Source organism: Ictalurus punctatus, chromosome 6, assembly GCF_001660625.3.
Source record: "Ictalurus punctatus breed USDA103 chromosome 6, Coco_2.0, whole genome shotgun sequence".
Taxonomy (NCBI): domain Eukaryota; kingdom Metazoa; phylum Chordata; class Actinopteri; order Siluriformes; family Ictaluridae; genus Ictalurus; species Ictalurus punctatus.
In genome coordinates this window covers 21065383-21081764 of record NC_030421.2, presented here as the reverse complement: position 1 = coordinate 21081764, position 16382 = coordinate 21065383, and the positions used below count along the sequence as shown (strand labels likewise).

The 16382-nt window shown below is 39.3% G+C and overlaps 1 protein-coding gene across 3 annotated transcripts; it reads left to right on the top strand.

The window, feature by feature from the left end:
- Positions 1–43: 43 nt before the first annotated feature.
- efhc2 (EF-hand domain (C-terminal) containing 2) lies at positions 44–11482 on the top strand. 3 transcript variants are annotated; one of them, XM_017470816.3, is made up of 15 exons: positions 44–173; positions 1857–2045; positions 2141–2291; positions 2368–2591; positions 2679–2930; positions 3820–3927; positions 4134–4272; positions 4695–4860; positions 5203–5345; positions 6452–6648; positions 6810–6943; positions 7238–7432; positions 8083–8175; positions 8272–8374; positions 10704–11295. In XM_017470816.3, the coding sequence occupies exons 1-15, from the start codon at positions 132–134 to the stop codon at positions 10803–10805; spliced, it is 2238 nt and encodes a 745-aa protein (XP_017326305.1). In that variant the 5' UTR covers positions 44–131; the 3' UTR covers positions 10806–11295. The 3 variants fall into 3 exon arrangements, with proteins under 3 accessions (XP_017326305.1, XP_017326306.1, XP_017326304.1); XM_017470817.3 differs by lacking the exon at positions 10704–11295 and adding an exon at positions 9440–10685; XM_017470815.3 differs by having other exon boundaries at positions 45–173; positions 11158–11482.
- The last annotated feature ends 4900 nt before the right edge of the window (positions 11483–16382 follow it).

Here is a 16382-nt window from a genome sequence, read left to right as displayed (position 1 = left end):
GGTCCGTGAGCACGTGACCTGTGTCTCCTAGCAACTGAAGTTGCAAACTTAGCGTCGCTATAGGAACGTGAGTAGTTAACAAACCGCTAGTGTTCAGCAGTTTTCTGCGGACTTTTATCATCCCATTTAAAATGGCTTTACCGGTGTTCCCTGGACATTCGCTCAACAAAAATGTGAGTTTAAACACAACATCTGTTTACATTTTAAATGAAAATTAATTACAATAAGCTGTACCTCAAATCACGACGGGTTTAACTCTCCTATTATTTTAGCCAGCGGGTCTGTATTGCTAGTATTGGTTGGATTTTACAAGGGGAATGTTATATGTCTTTTTTATTCTCACCTTATCTATCTATCTATCTATCTATCTATCTATCTATCTATCTATCTATCTATCTACTTATATATATATATATATATATATATATATATATATATATATATATATATATATATATATATATATATCAGAAGCCGACCAGGCCAAAATAATAAACAAAATTTCCCTCTAGAAACTAACTATCCTACAAGAAAACAAAAAACACTTTCTTTCCTCACTCCCAAGCTAACCCAAAACCAGGAGAAAAAACAATCAACATACGCCGACTTCCTACTAACCACTAATGCCAGTGCACTATTTCCAAAGGTGACTATTAGTGTGTGAGTTAGCAAAAATAATATATATACAAGTGTACCACTCGAAGGGGCAGAGCATATAAACAAAGTTAATAACCGGCAGGAGGACATACACACGCAAAATCAACATATACAAAGTAACTGCAATGATCTGCCACGGGATGGAGACTCACGAGGCTTAAGTACACCTCCGGAAACGTGCAGCCAAACAATCCTATCGCACTAGGCCGGAGCAGGCGTGGTGATCATCCAGTGGCAAACCGGAACGTGACGCATAAAGTGGGCAAGGCCTAGAGAAGGGGCGGAGACAAAATACACCAATCCTACTACCAACATACTAGACACGGATGGCACATAGAGCAAACAGAAATACAATGGAGAGCATAACAACACTTCATAGAGTTTCATAAGTGGCCTATTACGTAATATGTTACTTTCTTAAATTATATACATGGGCGGCTGTGGATCAGGCGGTAGATCAGGTTGTCCACTAATCGTAGGGTTGGGGTTCGATTCCCGGCACACATGACTCCACATGCCGAAGTGTCCTTGGGCAAGACACTGACCCAAGTTGCTCCCGATGTCAAGTTAGCACCTTGCATGGCAGCTCTGCTACCATTGGTGTGTGAGTGTGTGTGTGTGTGTGTGTGGGTGAATGAGACACAGTGTAAAGCGCTTTTTATAAAATCTATATAAGTGCGCCATTTACCATGTATAAACCATATACAAACATTGTTTGTAACATTTAACTTAAGTTGGAAAAGTCATGTATGGAAATCTGAAATGTTGTTGTTTTATTCTGCCCCAATAATGCATAAGTCATAACGTAAACATCTAATACAATAAAACTGTATGAGAACATTTATGGTGCCTCATAGGATTTTTGCACAGTACTGTGTGTCATAATTATACACACTATATGGCCAAAGGTTTGTGGACACCTGACCAATATACCTATGTGTATTTCTTCTCCGAACTGTTGCCACAAAGTTGGAAGTATACACAGTTGTATAGGATGTCTTTGTTGCTGTAGCATTACAGTTTCCCTTCAGTGGAACTAAGGGGTCCAGTCCTGTTCCAGCCTGACAATACCCCTGTGCACAAAACCGTTCTTACTGTTAAAATTACAAAGGTGTGTTTAGCCCACTCTAACCTGTTGCAAATTGTATTGTATTAAAACCCTGCTGAAAAGTCTTTCAATAACCTGATCTCTTCTTTAGCTGGGAAAAGAAAAGTTTCACAAGTCTCAGCATTTTGATTACTTCAATGGCATGCCATTGATGGTGGGAGCAGAGAAGCCTGGCATTGGAGGAGAACTGCTCTTGGGCCAAAGAGCACGACCTAAATACTCAATGTTTCCCAAAGGAGACGGCAGTGAGGCCCCGTCCTGGGTAGCATTTGACAAGCAGGTTTGAAAATAAAAGAAAACCAGTTTTATCATTTTACCAAAAAAAAGTGTAGCAATATATGCAAATACTATTCAGACATCCTCCCGTTGCTTTAGGCTCTTTGCTTCAATGCATATTTCCAAGAAGCTGTTACTCAGAGCAGAGAGGAAACTTATAGGATTCGACAATGTAAGATTTATTTCTTCTTGGAAGACGACACCATACAGGTTGTGGAGCCAGAGCTAAAAAACAGTGGCATTCCACAAGGTAACTCCTTCAAATGACAAATCATTGACAATTCTGAGTAATCCACTTGTAATTAAGCTGTCCTCTTTCCATGCAGGAACACTTATCCGTCGTCATCGCATTCCTCTCCCACCTCCTGATGATGACCAGTTTTACAATTTGCACCATTTTAATATCAACCAGGAGATGGTTTTATACTCCAGGACCTTTATGATAACAGACTGTGATCCTTTCACACACAACTTCCTGAGGAAAATGGGTGTGCGTCTCAACGTCCTTGGTGCAACACCGACAGACCCTTATACAAAACTTCGTCAGGAGGTAAGCATGTAGCTGTCTCTAATCTGGTCGCTTCTTGAAATGGAATATCAGTAGTGTGTACTAAGACAGTGTCCTTTACTTTCACAGCTGGAGGACAGCATGAAGCCACTGCGCCCGTATGAGCGGCAGGATACCTTAAAGCAGTTCCTCGACCATGACCGCAAAGTTCTGCGTTTTTATTGCTACTGGGATGATACCCAAAGCATGTTTGGAGACCCCAGAGAACTGATCCTGCACTACTTCTTGGCAGATGACACCATAGAAATACTAGAAGTCAGATATGCAAACTCTGGCAGAGATACTACTCCTACATTTTTACACAGGAGCAAGCTTCCAAAGGTGTGTGGCCAGATCTCATATGTTATGATTTAGTAGTGAAAATTTTTTTGCATGTATTCGCAGCCATGTTCGGTACCTCCTGTATCACACGAGAAGTGTTGCTTTTTTTAACCATTATGAAATGCTACCACTTATATTGAGGTGAACATTTTTACAGAAGGGGTATTAGCAGAGACACTGTTGTACCATCGACTTTTTTCTGTTCAACGAAAAGCTTAAAATCCTGCACAGACACAGGGCTGCTTGTTGCCAGTAGTCTACTGTTCTAGTCCAATAGTGATGGAACTGTTGGAGCACCGTGACTTATGTGCTGACACACTCATCTAAATTCCATCATTACTGGAAGAGAACAATGCACTATTGGCATACAAGCCTCTGTTATTTCCGTTATTAGACTACAGACATACACGCCACTGTGCTGTAACTTCCATCATTACTGGAACAAAAAGCAAGACAAAGCACTCCAGCCACCTCTCCTCTCTTTGTCTCGTCTTCTGCTTGGATGAGCTTATCCATCACCTATGCCTTGCACTCATCTTGACTGACAAGGCTGACACAGCATCAGACTCCCCAAAGCATTTTTTCTCTCTCTCTCTCTCTGCTCTGGAAATCCATTTTGAAAAGAAAAAAAAAAAACGTTGGACACGGAAACGTTGGATGGGGCGTTATTATATTAGTATCAGTTTGTCCTTAACTTATCTTGTCATGCTGTCTGGAAGTCTGAAATTGTACTACTTTTCTATTGCTCTAAATGTCAACGGAAAGGTTTGTGCAAATCCCCCTGGTGTGAAAATAATAGCCTTTTTACTATATATTTTAATTATCTGACAACTTCAGCCAATATTTCGAAAATGGACTGCAGTTATTTTCACTTGCTTCTCCTGAACAGCATGCTCCTACTCCCAAACGCCTGCCTGGAGAAATAACAGACCGTACTGTCCTCAACGTATTTGGGCCAGTGGGACATGGGGGTCGCTACATTTTGGACAGTCTCAAAGTAAGTTATAAATGAGTCATAAAAAATGTCACTAGTGTGTAAACTATTCTAAATACACTTAGATTACATCTATCATGGTTTTAGTTCTTAATGCTCTCATTTCTCAAGTACCATCATAGCATGTTTATTCGTTAGCTAGCTGTAAATTTAGAAATGGCAGATTAAACTTAGATTAAACTGTTAATTGTATATGTGTATGGTTTCAGACTGGTGCTATACATGAGGAGTTCTACAAAGATTGTGACCTGACCATAGGAGGGGTCATTAACGTCTGGGGCCGGAGAGTGATGATTTGTGACTGCGATAACTTCACCAAAGAGTATTATCGTTCCAAATACGGCATTGGTAAGTTCAAGTCACAGTGCTGTGGAAAACATCCAAAACCTAATCAGTAACAGTTCAAGTGTAAATTAAAACTAGGATTGTTCAAGGCTCAGCCTGTGTTTGGGAACTGACTACATCTGGTCAAGTGTGTTTTATGTGAGTGTGACCACATGATGTCAGTGTTGAGTTCAGATGTCAGTGGTGTTCAATTGTGATGAAAAGAAATTTTGCTTGTCTCCATTACACCTTTTAGTTTTCTTTTACTGATGGTGTTTTCCATTAATCTAATGATGTATGGGTGAAAATGAAAACCGATTTCCATCCTTCTGAGACTGCTCAGACTGCAGATGAGTAATTTAGAGAGGCCACCATGAGCGGAAGTGCACTCTGTATTAGCACATCATGTGTGTTTGAGTGTGTGTGTGTGTGTGTGTTCCTTTTAGAGGACTTCACTCCTGTGGAGTATAAGGCCCCACCACCAGCTAAAGCAGCTGTCCAGGTCCCTCCTTACACTGGCTTTGGATCGGAGGAGGACTCCATTCGCTCTTGCCAGGGGCTCCTGCCCAAACCCCCTCAGAAAGACTTCAGGAAGCTAATGGAAAAAGACAGGTAACCACATGCTTTCTGGAGTAAGTTCCCTCAGGACAAGCTGAAAACTTCATTCCACCTTTTAACAGCATGAATATTAAAAGTAATCAACACACCAACATCTCCCTGAGCATTTGAATGATCTGACTTGGGGTTAAGTTCCCTGTCTGTTCTACTTGTCCTTTTCCATTCTGGATGTGTGCAGTAATGGATGGAAGACAAAGCTGGTCTCTAGTCTGTACTGCCATTAAGCATTTAGGCATTGGTACAAGATTAGTATTTGATTATTCTATTTCAGCTTTAGTATATATATTGGTTGTTGGTAATATAAGTCAAAATGTTATATTGTATTACTTCTGACAGGCAGGGCCTGGTGAGCCATGTACTGAGATTTGTGGGAAAGATGCTGACAGACAACCCTACTGACATGGACCGCACATTCATCATCTCCTTCTACCTCAGTGATGACACTATATCAGTGTTTGAACCCACTCAGAGGAACTTGGGTATGTCCCCATCTTCCCCATCTTATTGTCACTCATTTCTCACATTTGCTTTTTCAAATATCTCAATAGTTCAGTCTTTTTTTAAGTTAAAAAAAACATTGTTTTATCCATGTAAATGAATGCTTACAATGCCACTACATTTACTGTATGTATTAATTATGTCTGATCATATTACAAGCAAGCATTGTAATAAAATATAATGCAATAATACATTCATCTATGCCGATTATCCTACTGGGCCGCAGGGAACCTGGAGCCTATCCCAGGGAGCATCAGCAGGGTAGACCCCGGACGGGTGCCAATCCATCACAGGGCACAATCACATTCACACACCCATTCATACACTACAGACACTTTGGACATGCCAATCAGCCTACCATACATGTCTTTGGACTGGGGGAGGAAACCGGAGTACCCAGAGGAAACCCCTGCAGCACAGAGAGAACATGCAAACTCCGCACACACAGGGCAGCGGCGGGAATCGAACCCCCAACCCTGGAGGTGTGAGGTGAACATGCTAACCACTAAGCCAGTGTGTGCCCTGCAATAATACATATCGCACCCAATGGTTTTAACAAACTTCATATCAATTTGGTCAGCAAAAACTATTTCAGACTGTTTATACAGGCTGTGCAATTATTGGATCTTTAATCATTTGTGGGATTGTTTGAGAAGGCAGCAGTGGAAGTAAGGTCATGCAGAGCAGTCTGATCTAACAATCAGACTTTTTTAACAATATAAACACAACCATTGATCCCAAATCTTTATAGTCGACTTGCCTAAATTATTATTGGTATTCCATCAGTACTGATATTCTTGACTGTTCTGTATATACTGTACATTAATTTCTATATTTAATTCAGCAATGGTTTTATTTCTGTAAGATACTTTGAAATTGAAATACAATTCATCTTTTTTTTTGTATACAAAAATGTGTTGTACTGCCAACACATATCTGCGATTAAATACATTTAAAGAAAACGCTACCCATTTGAAAAAATTTTATGAAAAATATATATTGCACTTTGAATGAAACCCTTCAGTTGTTAAATTCCTAATGCAGTTACAGAATAAACTGATACAAATATGCACATATTATACTGAAGGAGTTATTGGAGGTAAATTCTTGGAGAGAAGTCGTGTGAAGAAGCCAGGACAGGAGCTCTTTAAGAGTGAGATGTCTGAGTACTACAAAGCTCAGGACTTGTACGTGGGAGCCAGACTCAGTATAAACAACCAGCCTTTCCAGTTAGTCGATGCTGATGAGTATGCTTTCAACTATATGGAACAGCATGCAGAAGAGGTAATGCACATTCAACACTCATTCATATTCAGTCTGAGTTTAAATCATTTACTTGTATTATCTTATGGTTAGGCTTATCCCTCATATAGTACTTTGCAGATGGAAAATATGCTTTAATTACTGTTATTCACAGATGTGCTTTGGTTATTATTCTTGTATAGTTCCCTAGGGCTAACGCTGGCACCATTTTGAGCAAGTTAAAGTCAATTCCTGAAGAGAAGCAAAAAGAAATCAAACGTTTCCTGGCATTAAGTGACTCAAGCAACACTGGCTTCATTCCTTATGAGTCTTTCAGGTAAGGAGCTAAACTCAGAATATGTATTGAATAAGCACATGAACATTATAATTTTTCCCATTTAGCTGACATGATCACATAAAGCACCTAGGCAAGTATGCAGGGAATTCACATTTCCAAAACAGCAGAAAGAAACTCTCACACTCTCCTGTCCAGTCCTGCTTACTTCACAGACTGCATGTGTCCGTATTTTCACTAATCCACACAAGTGAAAACACTGCATATTCTCCATGCATGTCTCGTCAGACACTGCTCCATGTGATTGAGCAGCTGAGTGCCTGTGTGTCCCTACAGGTCTCTGTTGGCAGATATGGACAGTCAGCTGTCGGAGCATGAGATTATGATGCTAGGCCGTATCTACTCGGTGAGAGAGCAGCCTGAGCTGGACGTGGGTCTCATGCTGGCCATCGCTCAGGAGCACCTGAAGAAGAAACAGTTTGAGAGTTTCTCAGACATGCTGCGAGCTTTCACACACGAGGACAGAGACAGGTATAACAGGAGCTATGTTACACATCTCTGCATTTTACATCCACAACCAGGAGATGGAGCATGGCCCTTGGTCAATTCGCAGTTTGTTATGAACTCGGTTCTAATTCATGCTTCGCTCAAACTTGACCACAAACTCTACTTTTTCACCCCACATCATGAGTAAATAATCGATATAATCACAAGAGTGTGTAAATGTTGTAGGGTGTTGCACGAATGCATATTTTCATATAGAAATAAGCATGTCTGTGCATTTCATGAAAGACGTGGTCACCCAGGCACTGAGGTTTAACCCAAACACCAAGCCTGAGGAAGAGCAGCGTCAGTCTGCAGACCCCGCGGCTCCACAATCAGGAGCTGTGATTAGTTCCAGTAGTACAAGTGAAGCATTGGAACCAGATGATTTCCACAGACTTGAGCTGTGTAGCAAATAGATGACTGGCAACAACAATGTATTAATTTATATGTGTCTTTTTGGAAAACCCAGTTATTCACAAAAAATGTAATGTCTAATGAGTAAAAAAGTTACGATTGTCTGTCTCTGGATTTTTCTGATCCAGGCGTTACAGGAAAAGCAACTCTAGTCTCACAACCAACCTGGGTATCTTTACCAATCTTTTTTCCCCCCAATTCTTCTCTTTGTTATGTTAAAGAAGTGGGCATTTATCCACCAAAGAAGCTAGGATCATCTGCAAAGCCTTCCAATTGCCACTGGACGATGACCTTTTGAGAGCCCTTCTGCACAAGTAAGTAGTTTCTTCTTTTTTTTGTTGTTGTAAGTTTTATTTCCACATCTTTATTCTGAAAGATGTCACATTTCTTGTCCTCATGTTGACATTCAGATTTGAGAATGAGTCTGGGAAGGTGGACTATCACGCTTTCCTGTCAGGGATCAACTGGAGAGAGAATGCCTACATACCACTTCCACCAGATGCTGTTATGAAAGTGAGTTAACACCAGTTAATACAGCTGAAGGAACTGGAGAAAGTGAAGTTTCAATGACTTCTTAGACATGACTTGTTAGAAAAGGTTTTGAGCCAATGCACTGTGTTCCCTTGAAGCTTTGTCTGCCATCATTAGCAGACACAGCCTCACAAACTCACAAGTGAGAGTGTGTTTGGAAATGAGGGCCAGGTGGCAAAGTTCCAGTCTCTGGCTCTCAACCTACCACAGAGGCACCTCTAAGCCTCACCTCATTCAAATCAGCCTTGAGAAAAATCCAGTCAAGTCTTTTTATTGCAGCCCTTTAATTTAACGCGCTGTGCCGCATAACGGTCTAAGCAGAACCATCTGCCTCAGCTTTCATAAAAAGGGGGGATTTAGGTGTTTTCACCAGTAGATGGGGCTTTTGATTATTCTGTGTTTCTGTGATTATTGTGTGTATCTTTGATCAGAAAGAAGACAGGTACTTTAGAGCAGTGTTTCTCAAAGTTGGTATCTACAACCCCAATTCCAAAAAAGTTGGGACAGTATGGAAAAATGCAAAAAACCAAACAAAAAGAGTCATTTGAAAATTCAATTCTCCCTGTACTATATGGAAAACATATTCTTTGATGTTTTACTTTGTGAATTGAATTTATTTTTGAAAATATACACTCATTTAAAATCTGATGACTGCAACACACTCCAAAAAAGTTGGGACAGTTACCACTATGGAAAATCACTTTTTCTTTTAATAGCACTTATTAAGCATTTGGACACCAAAGACACCAGTTGTTTAAGTTTAGCAAGCTGAATTTTCCCCCATTCATTCATCATGCATTTCTTCAGCTGTGCAACTGTACCGGGCCTTTGTTGCCTTATTTTGCGCTTCATAATCTGTCACAGATTCTCAATCGGAGACAGGTCAGGACTGTAGGCAGGCCATGCTAACACCCGCACTCTCTGCTTACGCAACCATGCGCTTGTTATCTGGGCAGAATGCGGTTTTGGCATTGTCCTGCTCTGGATGGCTGCATATGTTGCTCCAAAATGTGTACATATCTTTCTGCATTAATGCTTCCCTCACAGATGTGCCAGTTACCCATGCCAAGGGCAGTGACCCACCCCCATACCATGACAGACACTGACTTTTGGACCTGATGCTGATAACAGCTTGGATGGTCCTTTTCCTCTGTGGCCCAGAGAACACGACGGCGGTTTTGTCCAAAAACTATTTGAAATTTTGACTTGTCGGAACACAAAACACGATTCCACTGTGCTACTGTCCATCTCAGATGAGACCGAGCCCAGAGAAGTCGGCGGTTGAGAAGCAGAGAAGTTGAGAAGCCCAGAGAAGTTGGCGGAGCTTCTGGACAGTGTTGATGTTTGGCTTCTGCTCTCCGTAGTATAGCCTTAACTTGCATCTGTGGATGCAGCGGTGAATGGTGTTGCTGACAAAGGTTTACCAAAGTATTCCCGAGCCATGTCAAGATATCCATTACAGACTCATGATGGTTTTTAAGACAGTGATGTCTGAGGGATCGGAGATCACGCGCATTCGGAGGTAGTTTTTGGCCTTGCCCATTAAGCACCAATATTTGAACGGAATCCTTGAATCTTTTAATTATATTGTGCAAGGTGTAGAAGGTGAAATGCCCAAAATCCTACCGAGTTGTCTTTGGGGAATGTTGTTCTCAAAGTGTTGGATTATTCGCTGATGTATCTGTTGGTAGATTGGTGAGCCTCGCTCCATCCTTGCTCTTGAAGGACTAGGCCTTTTTTCGGAGGCTCCTTATATACTATGATTAGACTATTGCCTCACCTGTTTCACATCATCTTCTTATTTCAACTTGTCACATCACTATTGGTACTAAATTGCCCTTGTCCCAACTTTTTTTGGAACGTGTTGCATACATCAATTTCAAAAGAAACGTTTATCTTTTAAAAAAAACAACTATGCAGTTGATCAGGTAAAACATCAAATACTTTGTCTTTATATGTTTTTTGTTTAAATACAAGTCAAAGTACATTTTACAAATTACTTCCTCTTTGTTTTATCAGCATTTTCCATACTGTCCCATCTTTTTCGGAATTGGGGTTTTATGAAACATAGCCAAAGGGACCTGATTATTATTTTATTTAGTTTTTACAGCTGTTAAAAATAAATCTCTACTGAGAGGGCCCATGGATTGATTTATAGAAAAAACAACAACTTTAAGAACCCCTGCTTTAGAGTTCTGACTGTAGCAGTGTGTTATGGTACACAGGCAGGTGAGTGGCTTTGCTTTGCTTTGCATGTTGTTGCTTTGCATTACTTGCTAACAGCCTTCTGATGGTCAATGTCATTTTGCAGCCATTTTCTCTTACACTGCCTAAGCCTACACTAGAAGGCCACACACTAGTGGAATACTCTGCCTTTATCAAGGAGCTTTCTGGATACGTAGAAGAGGAGTGACGTCATCTTTGGCATCATGTCATTGCTGCAGTACATTATTAAATGGAAATTTACCCAGAGCTTTTTAATAAACTTCATTTCATTTAACTGCCATTCTGCGTGGTGGTCAGGCTTACCTTGCCACTACAATCTGCAATTTCTTCTTAGTATTAATGAATCTTAGATCTTAGGGTTTTTCCGCTGATGCTTTATCTATTATCTTTATCTTTATCTATTATCAGGAAGCCTCATAACACATGCGACCAATTATGACCATTTAAAAAGTGTATTAATGGAAAAAACAAGAGATGTTATGTGAACACAAGCCTCTGTATATTTGCGCTATTTACATTTGTCCTGCTATTATTTGCAGTTTGAAATAGACTGGAAGGGCAAAGCTGTAGGTCCTGCAGTAAAAACCATCAACTACTCTCTGTTACTGGAGGATGTCTTTTGCAATGTTCACACCAATGTTATCAGCTGAGAGGCATGAGATGTCCTCTCTCCAACAGACACCAACATGAACAATGAGAACATGGTGGGACATATGTCAATGAAAGAAAGGTTAAATGAAAGGTATACCCCTATCATATCAACTTCATGCAATATGTTTGTATGTGTTTGTTATGTGTAGGTGTACCTTATACACAAACAAATTAAGGGTAAAAACTAATTAATAAAGTGTTGAGACACCATGAGCCACATTGAGACCTGTTTCATTGTGCCTAGGCACAGATTCTACATGTATCTGGAGGAGTGAACACCATTCTTCCCAAAGATATATGGGGTTTTTATGGTGGTGGTGCAGAGCACTGTCTAACCCATCACTGTGAGGTGCATCACAAAGTGTTTTATCCCCCTTGTACCACAGCAATTTGTCAATGCTAACAATTTTTTTTTATTTATTAAAGAATGCCACATCATTTACCAGTTTATAGTTATATTATTTGTTGTGGAACATCTGAGAAACAAGTTCCTATCAGTTGTTACAACCACTATAAACAAAATGCATCTTGTCATGTTACTGAGAAACCACAAAGATCTCCATCCTGAAGACTTTCCTGTGCTGGTAAACATAAAGTCACAGCTTTACCGTTGACTGTTACACTGACACTGGAGACTCCTTTTCAAAGAAAACGTCTCCATATCAAGAACTATGCACATTTTAAAAATCTATGAGGAGCTTCTGTCATACAAGACCCTATGTAAGTTACTATAGAAACATTAACACACACACTCTCTCTCTCTCTCTCTCTCTCTCTCTCTCTCTATATATATATATATATATATATATATATATATATATATATATATATATATATATATATATATATATAAAATTTTTAATGACTGAAAATTTGTCTTTACTGTGTAACCTTTTGATCTTTTGTTATATATATATTTGTTAAACATAGGTGTGCAACAATTATTGGCTCCCCTATGATTCATATGAGAAAGATATATTTGAAGTATATTCCCATAGATATTTTACATCTTTTTAGTACACCTGGGTGACTAGGAACAGGAAATTGTTCAACCATGACTTCCTGTTTCACATGGGTAGAAATATGAGGTAACACATAGGCCAAATTTGTTTAGTCATTCATTACAATGGGTAAGACCAAGGTATATAGCTGTGATGTGCACCAAAAGGTTGTTGAGCTTCACAAAATGAGAAATGGCTATAAGAAAATAGCACAAGCCTTGAAAATGGCCATTTCCACAATCAGGGCAATAATGAAGAAGTTCCAGTCAGTTGGAAATGTTATGAATTGACCTGGAATTGGATGTGTGTTTATATTGTCTCAATGCACTGTGAAGAGGATGGTTTGAGTGGCTAAACATCTCCAAGGATACCAGCTGGAGAATTGCAGAAGTTAGTTGCATCTTGTGGCCAGAAAGTCTCCAAAACTACAATCCGAAGTCACCTACATCACCTACATTGGAAGGGTTTCAAGAAAAAAGCCTCTACTCTCATCCAAAAACAAACTCAAGCATCTTCAGTTTGCCAGACACTACTGGAACTTCAAATAAGTTGTGTTCTGTGGTCAGATGAAACCAAAATAGAGCTTTTTGGCAATAAACACCAGAGGTAGTTTTAGCACACCGAGAGGTAACCATATGGAAAAGTACCTCATGCAACAGTTAAATATGGTGGTGGCTCTTTAATATTTTGGGGCTGTTTTTCTGCCAGAGGACCTGGACATTTTGTTAGGATTCATGGCTTCATGGACTCTATCAAATATCAACAGATATTAAATGAAAACCTGACCGCCTCTGGCAGAAAGCTTAAAATGGGCCGTGGTTGGATCTTCCAGCAGGACAATGATCAAAAACATACATCACTATCAACACAAAAATGGTTTACTGACCACAAAATCAAGGTCCTGCCATGGCCATCCCAGTCCCCTGACTTGAAACCCATAGAAAACCTGTTGGGTGAACTGAAGAGGAGAGTCCACCAGCGTGGACCTCGAAATTTGAAGGATGTGGAGAGATTCTGTATGGACGAATGGTTTCGGATCCCTTTGTCATGTATTCTCCAACCTCATCAAGCATTATAGGAGAAGACTCTAAGCTGTTATCTTGACAAAGGGAGGTAGAACAAAGTATGAACTAAAAGGGTGCCAATAATTGTTGCACACCTATATTTAACAAAGATTCTTTTAGAGTATTTTTGTATACTATGCTAAATTTTAACTATATCTGTTATATGAATATAAATATGAATAAGAATGAGGTCAGACATACACCAAAAACATGTTTTGTAAACCAAAGCATGTTTTTATATATGGACTTGCAGACCCTGGTGGCTGATGCAGAACATAAAAATACTGCTGAAGTCAGAGCCCTAGTAATCAAGGCTTGATCCTCGGATGAATCAGGATGAGTAAATGATCTCATGCCAGCATGATTGACTCTTCGTCCCGAGCCGCCACACTTACTAAGATACTGGATTCTGATGTCATCTGCTTTGTGGTCTACAGTACAAAGGCCTACTAGTGCCCACTGCATATTTAACCCAATGTGCTTTCTAAAATGGGAGTATGAGGACACTGTGAGACATTGTGCTTCTTCTGGACAGTACATGGGCATCAGATAAACATAATAATGATCATAATAATACCTCTTATTCATCTGTAGATGGAATTTTCTTCAGTAACTACAATAGTCACACTCACTGATGAGTGTATGTTTACTGGATGAAAAGTTCATCCTTAAATCTATTCATTTCCTATTACTTGAGCCTAGGAAAGATCAATTTAGAGTTCCTGAGTATCAGCTGATTTAACTGGAAGGACTGTAAGTTCTGTGTATGATAGGCATTTCATTTTGGGTGTGATAGCTACTGGGCTCTGTAAGGATTTTAGTGTTGCCTGGTCCTGGTTTAATGGTTGCTTAGTTCAGTGTCTTGAGGTTCTCAAAAGATTCCAAAGAGGAAAACATCATAAATATGTATGAACCCCAATGAAAATGGACAGGGTTTATGTATATTTCTAATGGATAACCATGTTTAACATACAGAAATGTGTGCCCAACCAATGAAGAAGAATATTTAAAAAAAAAAAAAAAAAATGCAAATAAAAAAAACATCAAATGAGATCTTGGGTTTTCCCCATAAGAATGCTAACAATCTCACATATGTCTTCTAATAATAAAAAAGATTCAAACATTATTTCAAGATGTGTATCCTTGCCTTTGCTGATTATTTCTCTGTCTGCTTTCATCAATTTAAGGAGTAAAGTAATATGTGCCCATGGTCACAAACATTTATCATAACATTTCTGCTTTTTACATTTTGACCTAATGGTTTTACAGTCAGTAAAAATCCAAAATAGTTTTTTATACCTTCTTTAAAATGGTAGATGCAATGAGTTTATTGAAAACATAGTATACTGAAGGTCAGTTTGCTCCAGATAAGTATGGCTGAAGAGTTTCAGTTGTTAATCCCTTCAACAATTAAAGGTTCAGTGGAAAATTTCATTTGATTATAAAGATCTGTAATGAATGTCTTGTTAGTACTGACCACAGAGAACTATGCAGTACTAGCATGTAGTGTGTGATTGCCTCTTTAGTTTGGACAGAGAGATATTGATGAAGATATGGGGAACAGGCTGTGTTCACTCCACTGGCACAGAATTCAAATTTCCAGTACAAGCCTTTCATTCTTTTTATTGTACTGGTATAATTGAGTTCACTTTGCCCATACTGATTCAAAACAAGAATGAATATTTTCTGAGTATACTTCACTTTAAATACACCATTTGCCTGTTCTTCTTGCCTGTCTCTATTTATACCTGGTACAGTCATCAGTAAGTTGTCTTTGGCTATGTGCAGTTTGAACATTATTTTAGATGGTAAAATGAAAAAATGTTATTCTATACAGGCTGTAAATTAGAGCCGCGAGACTATTTTTATGCAGGTCAGCTCTCCCAGTGGAGGTCAATTTTGGAAAGCGGCGAGACTGTTTTTCTGAATTCACCTTGTGGATATAAATCACCCAGAATTATGAGACCTCTCCTTTTTTTTTTACATGTAGCTTGAAATGAGACTTGAAATCGACCTCTCGAGAAAAAAAAAAAAAGACTGAAATGTGTCTCAAATCTATCAGTGTTAATTTCCCCCTGTCATTCTTCACTTGGATAACAGGCTATGCAACACCTCAAAGGCAGTCTTCTGTTGTGGCTTTAGGGGAACATGAAAGACGTCTTCAGCTGATGGAAAGGAAGGTGCACATGGACATGCTTTCATCAAAGGGGAAAGCGATGGGTCTGGGACAAGACATATGACTAAACGCTCTTAGAACTCGACATTGTCACCCACCTGAGTGACCCTTTATTCTCTCTCTTTTGTCTCTTTCATTCGTAAATCGCTGACTATATGTTAGGGTCATGGGGAAAAAATGATGTGATGTTTACATGTTCTGGGGCAGTGTATTGAGCAGCACAGTTGAAGAATTTTTAAATACATGGAGGAGGCAAGCACGAGAGAGACTCCACTTAAGAAAGTCAACTTTGTGAGAAAATCTCTGCCAAGGCCATTTTACAGTTATGCTGACTGAATGAGTGAGCTGTTGAAATGATATGTCAACTCCAACATTTAACTACTATTCATAAAAGCAGACAATGTCTTAGCAAAACCAGAGTATCAGTTACTTGAAGTCTCTTTGACAATTCGTTTAATGAATATCCTACACATTTAATGGGCCAATCAGACCAGACACTCAGACAAGTACTGAGTCAAAGTACCTTGTACAGACATAATGTTTTGAGAAATAGGAGCAGTTCTGTAATTGTATGGTCTAAATGGAGAGTGTTGGTAGTGTCTTTGTGCTGCTGGATTGTAAATAGTCCTGTCAGAGGGCGAGGAGATGGTAGGTGAGAGATAAATGTGACTTCCAAAGAAGCTTTGCAAGTTTCATAAACTTTTGACCCCTGAAGCCCTACTTAGTTATGTTAGCTTTCCCTTAATTTCCCCTGAGGGTTGAAGTTTTTTAACTAGTTTATGAACACATGTTTTTCTAGCTTGTAATATATAGCAGTTTTCCACCCTTACATAGCTGAATGAAAACAGATAAAACAATGCCTGAAATTGTAA

Bases quoted from the DNA above. Each gene is read 5' to 3' on its own strand.
- efhc2 (XM_017470815.3), top strand. From the start codon at position 132: ATGGCTTTACCGGTGTTCCCTGGACATTCGCTCAACAAAAAT. The intron at 3,928-4,133 runs GTAAGTTATAAA...GTATGGTTTCAG, and splicing joins ACATTTTGGACAGTCTCAAA to ACTGGTGCTATACATGAGGA. The intron at 8,176-8,271 runs GTAAGTAGTTTC...GTTGACATTCAG, and splicing joins TTGAGAGCCCTTCTGCACAA to ATTTGAGAATGAGTCTGGGA.